Raw genomic sequence first — 19,032 nt, forward strand, 5'->3', positions numbered from 1 at the left:
GAGAGTCTATACAACCTGAATCTTATTCTTCAATGGTACTTGAAAAATCTTGCCATTTCCTCTTAACTGAGGTTCAACTTCAGGGGCAGGAAGGGAGGCAATGAAGAATATACCAGACCCCTAGCTTGTTAACAGACACCATGAAATAGGTCTTTGCTCATGTCTCTTCAAAATATGCATTTAGTTTAAAAAATATGCAGCACAGAAGAAATAAGCAAACCCATTAGGCCAGGTAGACTTTGCTCAAATCTAGAGGTAAAACCCTCCCATTCCACAGGAGGTCTAGCTCAAGGGCACACGCAGAAGCTAATGAATGCGCACAGCAGAAATCAGAAAGCTCTGCTCTATAATCACGGCAGCCTACTGGAAAAGCTCAGCTGACACCCACTGTCACTTCACATGGCAGGAGACCCATAAAGAACACCGAGCAGAAAACAACCCCAATGGGATGCTTTTAACACTGTTAAAATTAAGGCAGTAATGCTTCCTAATTTTAAAATAGCTTGACTAAATTGAGCACAAGTTCACTGTTTTTGTTGAAGTCAATAAAGTGATCAAGTTCTGGGATAATAAAAATGACCCATTCATCAAAACTAGGTAAATACGGTATACAAGCGCCTTGGGTGCCACATGCTCTGTCAAAGTGGTGGGACAGTGGTGGGAGGACAGGAAAGTTTGTGGAAAGACTATCAGTCAACTCGTTTAATGTTCTCTACTATTTCTCTCTGGCAGACATGCCAAATCCCTCTTCTGGAACAAGGCCATTTCACTTCCTTTGAAAGTGAATTAGAGTTATGCCTCAGAACTTTTCCATTAGGGCCACTTATTTATCAGCTACTTCAGAGTCCCATTGTAAAAAACACCCAACAACCACCAGAGTGACCCACCGCATCCTGAAAACATAGTATAAATCACAGAGAAATTATTTGGTGTAGGAGCAGAGAATCTGGGTCCCTGCGTTAGTAGAAGAGAAATGTTAAGTGCTATACTGATAACAAAGACAGACTAGCAAGTTCCTCTTCTAAATTCAGCACAGGGGCATGGAGTTTAGAAACTAGAAACCTTAAAAACAGGCACCACAGCTCAGATGCAGAGAGCTCCTTTCCCCACCCATCTGGAGCTATAGTCATCCTTCACTATGCACTGGAGATCAGTTCCAAGGCCCCCTGAGGATACCAAAATCCTTGGATGCTCAAGTTCCTTATATAAAATGGTGTAATATTTGCACATAACCTACAAATATTCTCCTATATATTTTAAATCATCTCTAGATTACTTATAATACCTAATACAACATAAATAATTGTGAGACTGTATTTTTAAATTATTTTTTATCGATTTTTTTTCCTTGGTTATTTCTGCTACATGGCTGGATGAATCCATAGATGTGGAACTATAGATACAGGGGACTGACTGTATTCTCCTTGCTTGACACACACCTGGCAACCAGTCTGACTACCGACAGTTGCCAGCCTTTGTGCTCTTCTTTGTTCCAGCTGCTGCATCTTGGTAAAGCATGCCTGTCTCGAATATTTTCATTTCCTTGATTGAGAGCTCTTACTTCCACAGCTTACATTTTAAGCTATGAGCTCCATTTTAACTGAATTGTACAGAAATTCGGCCCTCCTGCCTGTACGATCAGACTCAATTACACAAAAATAAGTTTGTAAGTTTGGTAAGAAGTTCCTTGAGCTGATCCTAACAAACTCACTCAACAATTCCCATTTACCAGGAGGTAATAAACAGTCATGAATTTTCTAAGGCTTAAAATAACAAAAACAGAGAGGAGAGTTTTCATACTTTCTTCTCTTATATACAAAGAGTTCGATAGTCCAAATAATCGATTTAAAGAATTCCAGAGTAGAAGGATCACTTAAAAACCATTAAGTACAGCCTTATTGTGTCTACAGATTAGTAAACTGAGGCTTAGAAAAGGTAAGTGCCTGACCCAGGGCCACGAAGCTGGCTTGTGTCTGGAATGTCTTCCCATGTGAAGACAGTGAACACAGGGCACCTCTGTCTCCCTGAGATAATCCTTCCAGGGAAAGGTGTGGCCTTACCTGCAACTGAGTTGGGCCGTGGCATTATTAGTGAGCTGGAGCCCTGAGAATAAGGGACCGGACCATCTCCAGCTGAGGATTCTGCTTTGGGCAGCGTGCTCTCTGCTGACCCGGTGGTCTCCTCTTCTGCCACTGGGGAGCAGTTATCTGCCCTGCGGTCATGAAGCACTCCCTTCTGAACCCCTAATCTTAGGCTTCCGTCTTTATTCCATTCCAAACTGGAGCCACTCCGGTCATCATTTTCGGATGAACTTGTAATTGTGGCTGAAATGAAAGACCAAAATACTTTGAAGGAGGCCAGGCACAGCTGGGGCTGAAGAGTTAAAACATGCACACTGCCCTCCCCAGGATCAATGGAAAGTTTTCCAGTCCACACAGATTTTTATCAAAGTATGTTCCATACAATGTATTTTGGTAAATTAGAAGAATGTGGCTCACCAGGGGAAATAAGCTGCTAAATCACTCTACAGAGAAGAGGGGCGAGGGAGAAACTCTGACAGGAAGATAATGAAAAAAATTGTCTAAAAAGTATCAGAGTTAAGAGTAAATTTATGTAACTTGGAGATAATATATCCTCTCTTTTTAACAAAGATTACTCACAAAAGAATTCATGTCTCATTAAATCCCTTTGAACCTTTAAATATACTTTCCAAATTAATAACATTTGTTGGGGGTAGGGGAGTGGGAATGAACAACAGAATGTTTAATGCAGAAACGGTGCAGGAGAAAATCTTTAGAAACAAAAATACAATTATAAAGTCAAACAGAGAATTTGACCCTTAAAGCTTATAACATCTTTTCAAGATGATCCAGAGACTGACTTATTATTTCTTCAACAGCACGAAATGGAAAACCTTCGCGTACCCAGCGCAGGTGAAGCACCAGCATGAGAAGGTATACTATGACTGCAGAATTCACATTTAATCTCCAAGAAAGAAAACCAGCACAGAAAAAAGGTACAAAAAAATCTTTTGTAAACATCTTGGCAAAAAAGCAGAAAGAACATGGTCAAAGAGCGAAGCAATAGTCACCCTACTTGGTTTCTACAAAGAGTCACTTTTAATTTAAAGATGCTGAGCCATACAGGATCCCCTCGCAACCACAGGTCATCACCTGGGCCACTCACACACCCCCACTGTTAGAACTAATGCTGGCTGCGTCCTTGAGAACAGGGGCCATGTCCACCGGTGCCTCTTTCCCTATCTGGATTCCAGTCCCCTAGGCCCTCAACCCCAAGCCTGTTAAATGGGAGTGCGCAGGGCCAAAGTGCATTCAGAACCCAGCTCCTGGATCAGGCCCCTTTAGCCACATACTAAGATGATACACACTGAATCAGAAGGTGGTGAATTAGGTCAGGGTCAGTTATTTAGGATCAAAGGATCTGAAGGGGTTTAGAAGTAAAGATAAAACTATTTCCTTGCAGTGGCCATAGGACATCCTGTCATAATTCTGACTGTCTTTACTCCTCCTGCTGCTGCAGCCTGGACTTATCACCCTCTCTGGTTGCCTATTTTAAAAATTCCCACATAAATGCTGAAGCCTTCCCTAGAGTATCCATGGCGATCTTTTCCTTTTCTGAACAGCACAGCACAGCACATAGTAAGTGCTCAATAAATGCTTGCTAATTGAATGAATGGGCAAATGAATAAACTTCAATTCCATTTGTGGTCAGAGACACTACACTTAGAAGTTCAGGATCTGATTTTGGGTGCCCATTGTTATGACTCCCAGCATTTGCCAGTGTTCCATCAGCAGTATTAGACCCTATTTCCATGTCTTTGGAATCAATCACAGCCTTCCTTCTGTTTTTAAATGGACCATTTATATGAACATAGGCACAGCAAGTATGACTCTTTCCATCACAAAAATGTCAATAGTGTTGCTGACAGCAAAAGCTAGCATTTACTGAAGGTTTGCTATATGCTAGAAGTGTGCCAATGTTTTTCAGGAATGGTCTAATTTATTGATAAGTTTATTGCTTATTAATGGTAATTATTAATGGTAATCTTGTCAATAAGCTGGAAGTATAAAAATGCAGGCAGCCCCATAACACAGATTGTGGTGTTACAAACCTTCACGTTTAAGTCCAGTGTTTGCAACTCAAAATATTTTTCTCAGACATATTGTAATAAGTTAAGTTCCCAGGCTACTCCAACATCCAAGTGACAGGAAGAGTTCCAGGCAAGGGAGATAGGGGATTTGTTTGGTTTTATTTCTGTGGCTGTTACATTGGAGAGCACATATTTGTAAGTTGAAAAATTAAAACAAAAGTCAAAGCGCTCTCCCTAAGTGCCAAGCACTTCCGAATCAAACCCCAAAGATTTGAGTCCTAACTAGGACCTCAAGCAGGGGGAACAAGGACTTAGCTCACTTCCTGTTACAAGTGACAGCATTGCAATCAGGACCTCAGGGACCCATGGAGCAGCTGAAGACAGCTGGGAAGGCCAGGTCAGAGCTCCTGAGGGCAGGACAGGTGGAAGGTGTGGCTCTCGCTGGCAGGCATGTGCCCTACATTGTGCCCAGCATCTCATGGTGGGGGGTGGGGGCAGGCGGGGCGGGGCAACACTCAGGTCCTGGCAGGGAGAGGAGGGAAAAGGGGTGGGGGAGGAAGGGCCAGCTGCAGGAGCAGTCACTGGGAATAGAAGTCCCAGATGGGGTAACCATTCAGAAATGAACATATTGCAAGGTCAGTGTTTATAAGAAGGAGACTAGTGAGGAAGAAGAGGCAGCCCTTCTGCTGCCCTCACAAAGTTCCTGTGAGAGATGCATTCCACAGTCCACATGTCCCAGAGTTCTCAGAGGCAGGGAGGCTGGTAAATCTGAAGCCACTTCACAAACACTCCTTCCTGGGATTCAATACCAGATGTAGCCTACACAGCTGGAAGCCCAGACACTCTCATCTTGGCTCAGCTCCATCTGAGCCCTGAAGCAGATCCAACTGAGCAGATAAAGGCCAAATCGGTCTGGCTTCCCTGCACAACCTAAGAGCAACACCAAACATGGCAGCCCTGACGTCCCCGAGAAAGAGAAAGCTGGTTCTTCCAATAAACGACAGGCTGCTCAAAAACATCTTTCTTTCTTCCAAGCTTACAGAAATTCAAACTCCTCATCAGGTTAACCCAGTCAGTCACTCTCAAGAATGCTTGTGGGTATATACACACAACAAGGGCAGCATCTTAACTGTGATGACTTTTTTAAAAAAATCTCTGAAAAGTGCTATTTGACATTTCCCAGAGACTGACTAATCTTTACAGCTGCTTAATAATTTAAAAATTCTAGTATTTTGTTTTTTGGACTAGTATAGATGGCAGCTTCTGTCAATTACAGCTGCTATCATCACCCAAACTGAGTCTCAGCCACCCTTGTGACACAGAGCATTCTGAAACTGAGTGACTTATCAGGCCTTAAATTTCATAAAGCTGTGCCTCACAATTTAGTGTTAAATTCCATTTGGTCCCAAGGACAGTGTCTTATCTTCCTTTGTACTAGCGTACAGGGGTAGAATACTTCCAAAACACTTTTTTTTTTTTTTTTTTGCATAATATGGGGTTTCACTATGCTGCCCTGGCTGGTCTCGAACTCCTGGCCTCAATCAGTCCTCCTGCATCAGCCTCCCAAGTAGCTGTGACTACAGGTACACATTATTGCACCTGGTTCACTTTCTTAATATAACAGGGCATATACCTGATCACAACCCATGAGAGGAGGCAGACAGGCAGAGAACCATCAACCCCACCTTACAGAGATGAAAGGCTCCAGAGAACCTGATCTCTCTCGATTCTCTCTCTCTCTCTCTCTCACACACACACGTACGTGTATGTACAATTAGTGGTATAGCCAATACTAATTCTTCTGATACACACAGTGTATTTTTAAAACACTATTTGCTTGCACGGTGCTCAACACATAAAAGGAGTTAATTATCTGTAGCTAAAAGTTCACGAAGTCTGCCTTGTTAAAAAGTCATCCACTCAGTCATCAAATGCTTTGCTCTATAAGGCTCTGAAACACGACTCACGACTGCACTCTTTCTTCACCTTCTTAACGTTTTTTTTTTTTTTTTTTTGAGACAGGGTCTCACTCTCTTGCCCAGGCTGGATGGAGTAGAGTGGTGCAATCTTGGCTTACTGCAGCCCTAGCCTTCCAGGCTCAAGCGATCCTCCCACCTCAGCCCCCAAGTAGCTGGGACTACAGGCACCACACCTTGCTAATTTTTAAATATTTTTTGTAGAGACAGGGTGTCGCCATGTTGCCCACACTGGTCTCGAAGCGATCCACCCACCTTGGCCTCCCAAAGTGCTGGGATCCACTTTTCTTTACCCCTTGCCTTCTGAAGGTTCTATGTTGAATGGACACTTAGAATCAGCAAAAGAAAAATAAAATCAGTGTAGGTCCAGGACCCTATGGGTAGTTTGGTGGGATCCAAATCAAGTTATAGGCTTAAATGAACATCAAGAAGAAAGCTAACTATAACCTGAATACAGCATTAGCCCAGAATTGTTTAGGAACTAAGGGCCAGCGATATCAAACATACGCCCACAAACAATTCATCAGATGGACCTTTGAGCTACAGAGAAGACAAGAGGTGAAAAGAGCAAGGGGCTTTTTGCAACCTTGGCTTCTCCCCTCTAGGGGGTCCACAAGAAGGTATGCGTCTCCAGACCCGGTACCATTTTGGGCACTGGACATTTTTGTCCTTATAAATATCACCTTCCATATGTGTTTTCTCTCTTTCCACTGGCTACCAGGAAACTTAGGCGTAAAGCTCTCTGCCCACTTATAAGAAGCATCCAGTCTTATGAACGTGACTCCTCAATGCATCTTTTCTCTTGCCCTTCTTAGTTCATACTTTCCCCAACTCATACCTTCGTGGAAAAAGGAAAAATCCTGGTTTATTATATGTCTGTTTTGAGCATTTCAAATTCACTGGTGAGGAATTAACTAATGATCCTTAGGAAATCACAACAGTGGCTAAGATGAATATTGGAATACTGCTTACTATATGCCAGGCTTCACTCTAAGTTCTTTTTGCACTTCAACTCACTGACTCTCGTTAACAGCCCTATGGACAGGAAAGCCCCGGAATGCCCTAAGTCCCACTGTATCCCAGAATGGGGCTCTACACGGTTTTTTTGTTTCAAGACAGTGTCTCGCTCTGTTGCCCAGGCCGGAGTGCAGCGGTGCAGTGACGGCTCACTGCAGCCTCGACCTCACGGGCTCAAATGATCTTCCCACCTTAGCCTCTTGAATAGCTGGGACCATAGGCACGCACCACCAGCACCCCTGGCTCATTTTAAAACTTTTTTGTAGAAACAAAATCTCCCTATGTTGCCCAGGCTGGTTTTGAACTCCTGGGCTCAAGCGATCCTCCCACCTCAGCCTCACATGGTGATAGGATGACAGGCGTGACCCACCATGCCCGGCCTCTCTACACTGCTCTGATTATGCCATACTATTAAGACTTGGCATGCATCCCAAATACATGTACTATAAATTATGTACATATACTACTTTATTATAATAGAGAATACACATTTTGAGAGGATAAAAAAATCACAAATGGAAATTTTCTCCCAGAACATTATCGACTGTCTTGCATTCCCCATTTTCAAGAGGAGGACTCTGTAAACAGAGTGATTTGTCCTTCCCTGGGTGGCAGAGAAAATTAGACACGAGGGCATACGTCAAGTGCCTTAGGCATCATGAACGCTCAGGAATGTTTTCCTCCCCTCACAACTGAAGAAAAATAAAGTAGCACTTAAAAAGCAAACATTTTTTAACCTCTATATTTAGCTTAGTGGTTGACAGGAAGAATTTAAAGTTAAAACACTGGACCAATGAATTAACAATCAAACAAGAAAGGAACATAATGGTCGCTCCTAAAAGTGGGTGAAAGGAAGAAGTAAATAGAAAAGGAAAAGCCCAGTACTGTAGTGAGACTGCCTCCCGTGACTAACAACTTTCCAAATTAGGTTTCACCACTGCAGAGGAAGTCAGATCAGGAAAACATCAGAGACAAGTCAAGGCAGCGAGCGCAGAAGTCTGTAGGCCTCTTCGCTGACAGGGGGCGTCCCTCTCTTGTGCACCCATACCTCATACCCAGCAGGCATTCGGGCCGCCAGGCCACATTTTTGATTTTCCCCAGTGTCTAAGGGAAAGCCTACACGATGAATCCGGCCTGCCTTAAACCTTTCTGGCCAGAAATGCCAGACTGTACTTTTCTTTCCACCCCACCTAGACCCGGCCACCTGCAAACTAACCAACCACAAAGAACAAAGCCCCTGGTTCACCTGCGGCCACAGCTTTTAACCTGAGGGGTCTAGTGAAGACACTTAAGCCACCTTGCCTGGAATGCCAACAGAATGTCCCAGGTGGGACCCCTGCCCCACCCCTGCATGGTAACCTTCAGCTCCAGGGGACTTCTGGCTTCTCTTCTGCAACTGCCCAGCCCCATCCAATGCGCCACAGGACCCTGCTCCCTCTCTGGCCTTGCGCTGGGAGCCGTGTATGCTGGCTTGTGACAGCCAGATCTCTGTACCAAATTTCTAGCTTGGTGCTCACCTGTGTTGCGCAAGGCATGCTCTGCTATGACATGCAGCAAGGCCAGGGACCCGAGCTGCGCATTCCCAGCCGCATTCATCAGGCCCTTCAATTGCGGAAACACCTAAAGGAATAGCTGGGAGCAGGCGGTGCTGGAGGGGGATAATGCAACCCACCACACTGCCCAACTGAGTCTGACACAATGAAGAACAGTCTCCAGAGACAAGCCTAAGGATTTAAATAATATGACATTTTCCAGAAAAAGCACAGTGTTTTGGTAAAGCTTCACATAACCTGTGCACTGAATGCACAGACACTGGAGCTTCTCACACAGTCTAGTGACCCTTTCCCAGACTTTGGAAAAGAGTTTGATTAGTGGTATCATTATGCACCCACAGCATACATCGTCAATCAGAAGTATCAATCACTGTCATGTCTTAAACTCTTCTCAGTAATTGACAACTTGCTCAGACTCTCCACAGAACAGAAGACCATTTTGTAGTCCCACAAGTGGACAAGTTTTGACAATAGATGCTGTGCCTTATCTTTATTGTGCCAGTAGTGAACATGCTTGCTCCTAGTACACAGTAGGTGCCAATAAATGCTTGCTACACCAACAGAACAGTCTGAAGAATCCAACCACAGTCTGAATAAAAGTACAGCAGGCTCTTTGCTGACTCAAATCATTGCCAAGAATTTCTTTCCCACATTAAGCATATTACCAAATTATATACATAAAGAAAAATTCTTCTCTTCACCCAAGAGATTTTAAAAAAAGGCTTCTATAATTAAGGATGATTTTAAAAATTGCAGGCGATGTAGCAAAATGAATATTAACCCAGACTTGAAACAGTCTAAATAGTTATTACCAAATCAATTTCAAAGCATTTCAATTTAGCAGTGAGCAGGGCAATACAGGTGGCAACAAAGCAGTATTAGCATAAAATCAAAAGGGCAGGATTTACAACAAGTCAAAAGGAAAATAAAGTACAATTAATTCATCTTTGTGTGCCTCTGCATCTGATTATCTCCCTTGGGACACAAAGTCCAGGAAATAAAAGGTCTAAAGCTACCTCTGGAATCACTTTCATTTTATAAGCCTTGCAGGAGGTAGGAGAGAGTCAAAGGAAGATAAAAGTCAACATGTGATAAATTTTTTAACATCTTAAGCAACTAGGCAGAAAAATAAATATTATCAAACTTGAGCAAGCACCAGCAGGATACTAACCAGGTGTCTAATATTTTACTGCAAGCTACTTCTGCAAAACTGTTTCTACAAAGGTATTTCCCTGTCTAAATGCATACCTGCCTCTCTCGCTTCAAACTGAGTAAGAAGAAAACAAATGTAAGCATGAAGAAAGCAAAGGAAAGGCAGTAGGAAGAGCTTGAATTCTGAGCACTTAATCACCCAGAAAGCCACTGAGCCAGGTGGAATGTGGTGGCTCATGCCTGCCAGCTCAGGTGCTGAGAGCCAGGCAGGTAGATGATATACCTGCTCTGTGTGGCAGACACACCCAGTTGGGGAGAGGCAGCCACGGTTCCCTCAGGGTCCCCTCCCTTCATGGAACTGTTCTAGCACCGCTTCTCCAAAGGAGGCAGAGATTCAGGACACTACAAAAATACTCTGGAGATTACACATCTCAACAGGTAAAGGCAGATTAAAAAGACAAATGGAGAGAGTGACTGACTTAACAGCCCCTCCCTCAGCCAGAATAAGTCCTCCCCTCTGCACATCTATAATTAATGGATACGAAGGATTTCTTTTTATTTTGACAGGAAAGCTGGGTTTTTGTTTGTTTCTTCTCATCCAGGCTCTATCCTCTTTATTCCTAAATGCAGAAATAGCCTATTTTCTTGAAACTAATACACACACTTAAAATTTTATGATATGTACATAAAAATTAAATTTATCTCAAAGCACTTTAAAACACATTATTTTAAGTGATGCTTTGTTTGAAAATCAGATTGGTTTTCACACATTCTAATGAAAACATACTTATATTTCTTTCTAAACTGGGATTAATACAGATTACAGTTTCCATCTGTAACAGCAGGAAGCAAGTCATATTTAAAGGAATATCACTAAGAAAAAATGTTTTCTCAAACAAGGAGGAAATATCTTTAAAAGCACACTTCATAAAGTTTTTCTTTTCACAGTAAGTAACTGAAAGCTATTTTACGGTGATTGGGTACAGTTGGGTTTCACATTGAGAAAATTTTCACATTGCAAATTTGAAAATCAGACACTAACTTCTAGGTAATGCCAATGATTTTAACATGTAAAGAGTAAGGAAGTTCACTTAAAAAAAAAAAGACAATCATAGGGAATTCAATTAATCCCATTCAGCTTCGACAGTCTTTCTGCATGACAGAATTATTATACTTCGAAAGACATTCATGTCGGAAGAACTTAGACCTCCTGAAAGAGGATAAAGTGGGACTCCCCTCAGGATAAGATAACACCGTTGAAACAGGGGCAGGAAGGGTTTATGAAGCCCTGGCCTCCAGAGAGGAAGACTGGAAGGGGCCCAATAAATTCTTCTACTGGTCACTAGCCTGCCCTTTCTCCTCCTAAGCAGTGGAAACAGAACACAGGCAGGGCACCCTATGGCAATCCTGATGAAAACACATACTTTATATTTCTTTCTAAACTGGGTGCCCAGGCATGTGGGAACACACGCTTCCTGTCCCTGCATCTGCTGGGCAAAAATATTGAGATTAAATATAACCAACATGATGCAAATCAGCTTAAAGAGTAAAGAAAGATCCAGGAATTTTAAAGGATGCTTTAGCACTGTCTGAAATTTCCCTGAACTGCTCTGAATAAACCATGCGAATACTGTACGTGGAATCCTGCTTTGAGCCCACCTGCTGCCCAAAGCTTGCAAGGCCTTGGCAGCTGTATGCATTTTGTACAGTCCACCCCCAAAGCCTCTGCCATTCCAACCCCAGCTCTACTGGCTGACAAATATTAAACTACTTAAAATGGAAAATTAAATGGAAAGCCTCTTCCTGCCTTCTCCAGGCCCTATGTAATTGGGAGCATGCATCCTCACCAGCCTGTTTTACAAGCCACTGTTAGGTCTTCCAAAGTAGGAAGCCAAGGTATCTCATCTTCATCTCCGCCCACTAGGGTCACAGTGCTCTTGAATACTTTACTCTGTGAAACACTTACGATGCCCAAAAGCTGCCATTCCCAGGCTACACCTTATAAAAACAGGCATGTTCTTCAGATGGAAAAAGGCACACCCCTAGTCCAGCAATCACAGAACCACAACTGAGTCATAGATAATCTGCTCTGTGAAGAGGCAGTGGAACCTGCACACCCTGTATTGATTTAAGAGGAAGCTCTTCCCCTTTCTGTCCCCACCACTCCTGCCTCTTCAAAGACCTGTGGCTACAGTCTGCCTGGAGAGGAAATTCTTCTGTCTTTTTCCTTCTCCTCCCTACCACACCTCCAGCGTGTCCTTTGGCAACAGGTTCTAATTCTGCAGGTCACGGAAGAAGAGAGAACAGACGAATGTTGTCAATAGCACTGCCTCCCTTTCATCCCTCTATTTCCTGCCTTTGCAACCTGCAGGAAAACACAGTGGGAGGCATGGTCTCCAGAGCGGGGGTCTTCTGGATGAGAGGGACTTACCAGCCACTTCCTAATTCCTTTTGCTTTTACCTCCAGTTGCCACTTTTCATGCTCCGCTGAGTTAAGGGAACATGCTGGCTTGAGCAGAGGAAAAACGCAGCTTCAACGTTATGAAATGTACTACTCTGTCATCAAGGCAGAGGTTACAACACAGACACTGAAAGGTTTGACAAAGCCCACGTGGGATGGGGATCCTGCAAAACTTTCTAAACTGAACGTTCCCTCACCCAATGCAACTTGACAGTGGCAACATTTCCCTTTCCTTAATTGATCATTTCCAACACCATGCTAGGAACCTAGTAGACAGCTGGATTAATGAGACCCCTGTTTATATCTGGAGAGAAAATTAAATAACAGAACAAGAACAAATACTCTGAAGGGGAATACTGAGACACTATGAGGAACATATAAGGGGTCTAATCAGTCAGCTACTGGGTAGGACTGTATAAGATTAAGTATTAAGAACCTCCTGCAGCTTAATCTTTCACTGACAACACACACAAAAAAAACCAGAACCATTCCTTTCCTCTGCTTAGAATACCTTAAAAATTGTGGCACTGTATCTCAGTGAGAAGGAGAAAGAAACGAATGGGTGGCTCTCAGTTATTAAAAGTTTGGGCCGGGCACAGTGGCTCATGCCTGTAATCACAGTACTTTGGGAAGTCAAGGTGGGAGGAATGCTTGAGGCCACAAATTTGAGACCAGCCTGGGAAACATAGTGAAATATGTTAAAAAAATTTTTAATGAGCTAAGTGTGGTGGCACATGCCTACAGTCCCAACTACTCGGGAGCCTGAGGTGGGAAGATTATATTAGCCCAGAAGTTTGGCTGTAGTGAGCTACAATTGCACCACTGCACTCTAGCCTGGGCAACAGAGCAAAATCCTCTCTCAAGAAAAGTTTGTAACTGTCAAAGCAAAAAAAAAAAAGATTTGGTTATAATCAGAGGCATGTAATGCCAATGGCCAGGACATTCAAAAGAAAAAGCCTGTCAAAACAATGCTGCACTGGCCACATCCTTGAAGATAAATTATCTGCAGGAGATGAAATTTCAGAAGAACTGAGAATACTGTGAAGAAAGTCATCTGGTTATCTCAGAATAAATACCAAAGATGTATCTATGGTGGACAGCTCAGAAGAGATAGAGCATAAGAACAGAAGTAACGGTGGGAAAAATTAGCTGAACTAGACTAAACAGCAGCTGGGGAAGCAGGGTAAGAAGAGAATGGGGAATTAGCAGAATAAGCTCACTGGAACGCCTTCAAGCTGAGTGAAAATAATTTAAATTTGCTACACAAAACTCAGCCCACGATTTATATGAAATGTCCAGAATAAGCTACAGAGACAGAAAGATTAATAGATTACTGGTTGACTAGGACTAGGGAGCTTGGGGTAGGAAAGAGTGTGCCTTCTAATGGTCACAGGGTTTCTTTTGGATAATGAAAATGTTCTAAAATCAGATAGTGGTGATAGTTGCACAACTTTTTAAATATACTAAAAACCATCCAATGGTTCAAATGAATGAATACTATGGTATGTGAATTTCATCTTAATAAAGAATGAAGGCAAAATAAAACAAAAATCCACTAAAGATTCTGATTCATTTGAAAATTATGGCAAGAAGCCGCCTTCCTTAAGCTGTGGGGCCCCTCACGAAGCTATAGTGAGGTCTATACCAAAGAGCCCACAATCCAATCCCAGGAATCTCACTGACCTTCTGGGGCAATCCCCAAAGTGCAAACTGGATGAACCTGCTGTCTGGTTTTCCAAATTACACTTGAGATAAATCGCAGGTGACTAAAGAAAATAAGGAGCTCAAATGTCGTTCATTCCATTTGATTACATATTAATGTGGAAGCATTCAGTTCACAATAAAACAAACTATCCCTCAAAGACATGTGGAATGGGGACTCAGAAAAAGGAGAGTTAAATCTTTCAGAAGAGCTCTGTATGAACCTGCAGTATAATCTTGGAACAGAAGAAGGCCTGAACAATCCCCTCCAGGGGTCCCACCCATCTTTATCTGAAAGGCACCAAGCTGGAGACCTGAGTCACAAAGACACTGGAGTCCAGCTGCAGAAACATAAATGCGGTCTGTCTGAGATGGCATGTAAAAATAAAGACTCTTAAATTCCACGGATGATTCTAATATAAACTTGGGACTGAAAACTACTGGATTAATCAAAATCCTTAAATTTCTTAATTTTCTAGAGAAAGAAAGTGTGCAAAAAAGATAAATTCAATGTTGCTCAAGTCACCTGGCAAATTGGCCTAAGAGTCAGGACTGGAACCCATGTCTCCTGACCCTAGGCTTCAGGACAACCACACTTATTGCATGGGTGTGGGGGCTCAGGGAGGTCATCCTTAGAAAATTCTGGCCTCAAAATGCAGTCAGATCCCATGATAAGAAACTCTAGAGAACACAAGCCTGAGCTATCATCAGGAAAATAAGTGACCTTGAGATTGGGCTAAGACGACGTCTTAATATGCAGGAATTTCATTGCTCTGTTGTGTGCCCCAGTGGGACCCGATGCCCAACAAATGGAACTGAATATAGAAGAGCAAAGATTTTTGTAATTTCACAGACCAGATCTGATCTGGAATTCTTTTCTTTTTTTTTTTTTTTTTAACAAATGAGCTGAGTGTTATAAAGTAAACATCAAGGAATATAAAAGCCAATGCTTAATTCTCTCAGCTACACATGGAGTCAGTGCCGCCTGCAAAGAACAGAGCAGGCGCTGGCAGACTGACCTTCACAGACCATGCTAAAACCCTCTGAGGAAGTGCCTGGTGAATGCTCTGGTTGACGAGCTTTGAGCCATTACATTACCGAGCAGTGTGCTTCTTACCTATAATTCCACTGTCCTTGCTTTCCAGGGTGGAACTAGGGCTGCTAATGGTCTCACAGGGACTTTTGTTGGCTGCCGTCTTGCTGACACAGCTATTCAAGGTTGAGCAGGGGCTATCGGTGCTAGGAGATGCGGTGCTGCTTGTTAGTGTGGAGCAAGGACTGATGCCTTGACTCAGAGCTGTGCACTGCAAGACGAACGGAAGGAGGAGTTAGCACGGCTTACACAGGATGCTTCGACACATGCTTTTGTTTTTGACGCTAAAACAATAAAACTAAGAACAGGAAAACGGAAGTTTTTAAAAAAAAATCTAAAGAGATGTGTGTATAGATATGGATTCATGGAGCTTTATCTATATAAATGTACACGTGGTCTTCCAAATTTTAAGAGAGCAGTATCTTTGTTCTGTTCCCCTCCTTTGTGATGTTCTTTTTTATTAAAAGGTCAGTCTTACTAATAATTTAGTGAGAATGCACATTTGTAAAACAGAAATGGCAAACAGGCAGACTTCCTTTCATTTAAAGTCTGCAGAAGACAAATGGGTTATTTGACCTCTGTACGGAAAACCTGGGAACTCTGTTTTTGTAATGTTTCACGAACACTGCAACCTGATTCAATTCCTCAAGATTTATGGGCTCTGCAATCAGGGGAAGGAGACTGGTGACCACTGCAGTCTCAATCAATGCATGACACCCTCCCTTGCAGTGCAGAGACCTTCACCAGGGGTAGAAGCTCCATCCTGCATTGCTATTCAGACACACACATCACATCTGGGAAGTGGCAGGGTGCATGCTGCTGCTCCCTTGGAGGGGAAGTGCTCTCCTGATAGATGAACCATTTGATCTCACCTTATTTTGTCTCTGCCTCATCTCCTATAAATCTTTTCCTCACCCCACTGATCCTCCAAAATCTCAACAGCTAAAAAAGCACAAGAAAGCATATACCAAAGCAACCAGATGAGAAGAATGGTGCTATAAAAGTAAAAGTACTAGCAGCATTATGAAGGCATTCTTTTAGCCTCTTTAATTCATGTAGCCATTATTCTCTGGGTGGTGACTAGAAGGTTAATGTGGACATTTTCTTATGTTCTGCCTCTTTCTGCTCTTCCCCACCTCCCCACTGCAAAAACCCAGAACCAAACTGTTGAAATAAATTTCAATACACAACAGCCCAGAACTCATTTAACTGAACAATGGCTTCCCTGCTCAAGGAAAGGGAGAAGATGGTTATTGCTTCATTCATCCTCTGAAGAGGTATGCAATGTAGTGTCTTCCTCGGGTATTACCATGGTTTCATTTTTGTCTTCAATGGTTATGTGTGTGGTACTTGGGATCCCTTCTCCCAGTAAAAATCCCAGCCTTGTCAACAGTTCTTGAGCTGCCGGCGAACAGCTCGGTTCATTATCGGCCTTTGCTTCTGGAACAAAGAAAGAAAACAATGAAGATGCCCCTCTGGGGAATTTCAGTATTGCATCTGGATGAGTTCACACTACAGCTGCTTGTCTGGTGATTTTGTGTGTTTCTATAAAATGCGCACAAAGTTGGACAACGCAGCCTGTCCTCTAGCAATACATTCTAATTAAGGGACTGTGACAGGTTAAGGAAACAGTAAAACAAAAACTCCAAGTGCAAAGGGTGAATCAGAAGAGCCCAGGATTATCTGACGGCAATTCCTAATTCCAAGTCATGTGAAAACGGGCACTTCAGACATCAGCTTGGGTAAGAAAAGGGGCCTATCTTTCATGTTACTCTTACAGAGTACAGGGTATCCAATGCCCAAAGGAGGCTGAAATGAAGTAAAACCCGAGTGGCATGCTGGTGGAGACCCAGACTATTTAGGTGTTGTGGTAAAACTGCAATCCAAGCTCTCATTAAACAAGCCGGGGAACGACATGGAAAATTTGGTGGAAAACTTGCTGTGCACATCCCACAATAGTGAAAGTCAAAACCAGGATTTCGACTTGACGGTCAATCGTGGAGAATCCACGTTGAAACAAAAATTTAAAATCACAGTGAAACTTGTCCCAAGAGACAGGATGCAGTACCACTGTTGTCTGTGCAAAGATGTAGAAAAATCAAGCTATATTCTCAGAATGCTGCACAGCAATGCTGGAAAAGCCCAGCTTTTCTTGGGTTCTCCCTGAGGTTGGTCATCTGGTTTTTTGTACTTAAGTTGGATTTGATTTAAATGTTGAGCTGTAGGTTAACCCTGTACCCAAAAAGCCCAAAGGCACTTAATTATGGCCAAAAAACAAAATGATATTCACATCCTTCTAATACTTCTCTCACCTTCTAAAATCAGCATCTATCAGGGGATGAAAAATTGACAAAGCAAGGGGATGAAAAATTTACAAAGCAAATTTACAAAAATTTACAAAGCAAAGTTGTAACTTAACAATAAGTAACCTATGACATAGTCACTCAACATTTTGCTCTATTTTATTAATTGTCTAGGTAACTAGACTCATATGAACGTATTTTGCTTAGATGTGAAAATCTGCAGATAATGGATAAAGGTCTTAGGAAAAATAAAATGAGGAAACAACGCAGTGATGCTGCCGTTGAGTTACAACAGCACCAACAAAGTTCAATGTTCACTTCGCCTTTTGTAAGGAACCACAAAAATCAAAATAAGCAGAGCTTTTGCAAAGGCCATCTGTCTTATTCTTACTCACATATCAGTTTTGCAAGTCATGCACCCAGGATGGCAGCTACAAGGGAAACTATGCTGGCAGCATCTTCAAGAAAGGAACAGCTTCCCACCCCTTGCTTACTGGTAAAAGCTCCTAATGTTTGGAGTAGGAAGAATGGTTTGCCAGCTTGGATGTTTTTCAGCTGCTCTGGAAAACTGCAGGGGTAAAGAAACCAAGGCTGGACTCTTCTGGGTTAAAGGAGCCCTGATGCTTCTGGACCATGTGAGCCAAACATGAAGGTGGCAGTGGCCCCAAGCCAACACAGGGAAAAGGAGCCACCCCAGGGGGGGTCGACCACATGCCAGAGCCGCTCTACAGAAGGTCCCTTCCTACCTCAAAGCACATTTTGATTCTCAAGCTAGCCGGGCATTTGGGGAAGGAGGGTGGCAACCAAATCAGATCAGCACACAGAGGCACACCCAAGAGGTGGGGCCCTCAGAACAGGATGGCACCGCCCTCCCTCCGCCTCTGCCCCGGGCCCAGGCAGGGCAGCTACTTTATCTCAGGTGGCAGCTGGGCTGGAGGGAGGGAACAGGACGCAGATGGAAAGGGGAAGAAGTGGGTGAGGGGGCAGATCTCCGCCGTTTCTCCACTCCACACCCCGCTTCCCTTTCGAAACAATCTCCACACTGCTCCCGATTGTGATTATGCCCCAGAACGTCTAGTTTCTGGTTCAACCTGAAACACTCTGTGGAGAGAGAGCCAGAAACGACTCCTGTTTGGCAGCTGCCGTGGAGGCAGAGACAGCAGCTGCAGGAACTTGGCTCCACAGAATTCACCCTGACAACAAACCGGGCCACGCCTGCAGCTCACTTGGGACTGGCAGGAGGACTCTGATCCTGTGTAGGTCCTATGTGCAGCAGGGGGACCGCAACACCCCAGCACAGTCACCACTGCCCCCACACTGTGTCTGCAGACAGATACTCCAGGTTCTCAAGTGTTTCATTTTTTTTAACCCAGAAACAACTCACCATCCAACCCACTTCAGATAGTTGGGGAACAGTGGAGATTCCAGCTTTAATGGTTGAGTTGAAAAGGGACACCCAGGCTGGGCATGGTGGCTCACACCTGTAATCCCAGCACTTTGGGAGGCTGAGGTGGGTGGATCACCTGAGGTCAGAAGTTCGAGAGCAGCCTGACCAACATGGTGAAACCCTGTCTCTACTAAAAATAAAAAAATTAGCCGGGTGTAGTGGCAGACACCTGTAATCCCAGCTACTCGGGAGGCTGAGGCAGGAGAATCACTTGAATC

The 19,032-nt window shown here is 43.3% G+C and overlaps 1 protein-coding gene across 2 annotated transcripts in view; it reads right to left on the reverse strand.

Moving 5' to 3' along the window:
- TANC1 (tetratricopeptide repeat, ankyrin repeat and coiled-coil containing 1) overlaps positions 1 to 19,032 on the reverse strand; it is a 273,934-nt gene that overhangs the window by 68,411 nt on the left and 186,491 nt on the right. The window contains exons 6-8 of one of the 2 annotated variants that reach the window (XM_011947131.1): positions 16,374 to 16,501; positions 15,089 to 15,275; positions 2,061 to 2,324 (exon numbers count right to left, since the gene is read on the reverse strand). In XM_011947131.1, the coding sequence (XP_011802521.1) occupies positions 2,061 to 2,324; positions 15,089 to 15,275; positions 16,374 to 16,501 (579 nt within the window). Of the gene's footprint in view, positions 1 to 2,060; positions 2,325 to 15,088; positions 15,276 to 16,373; positions 16,505 to 19,032 lie in introns of both variants that reach the window. The other variant, XM_011947130.1, reaches the window with a different exon arrangement.

This window comes from Colobus angolensis, unplaced genomic scaffold (genome assembly GCF_000951035.1).
Source record: "Colobus angolensis palliatus isolate OR3802 unplaced genomic scaffold, Cang.pa_1.0 Scaffold259, whole genome shotgun sequence".
NCBI classification, from domain to species: Eukaryota; Metazoa; Chordata; class Mammalia; order Primates; family Cercopithecidae; genus Colobus; species Colobus angolensis.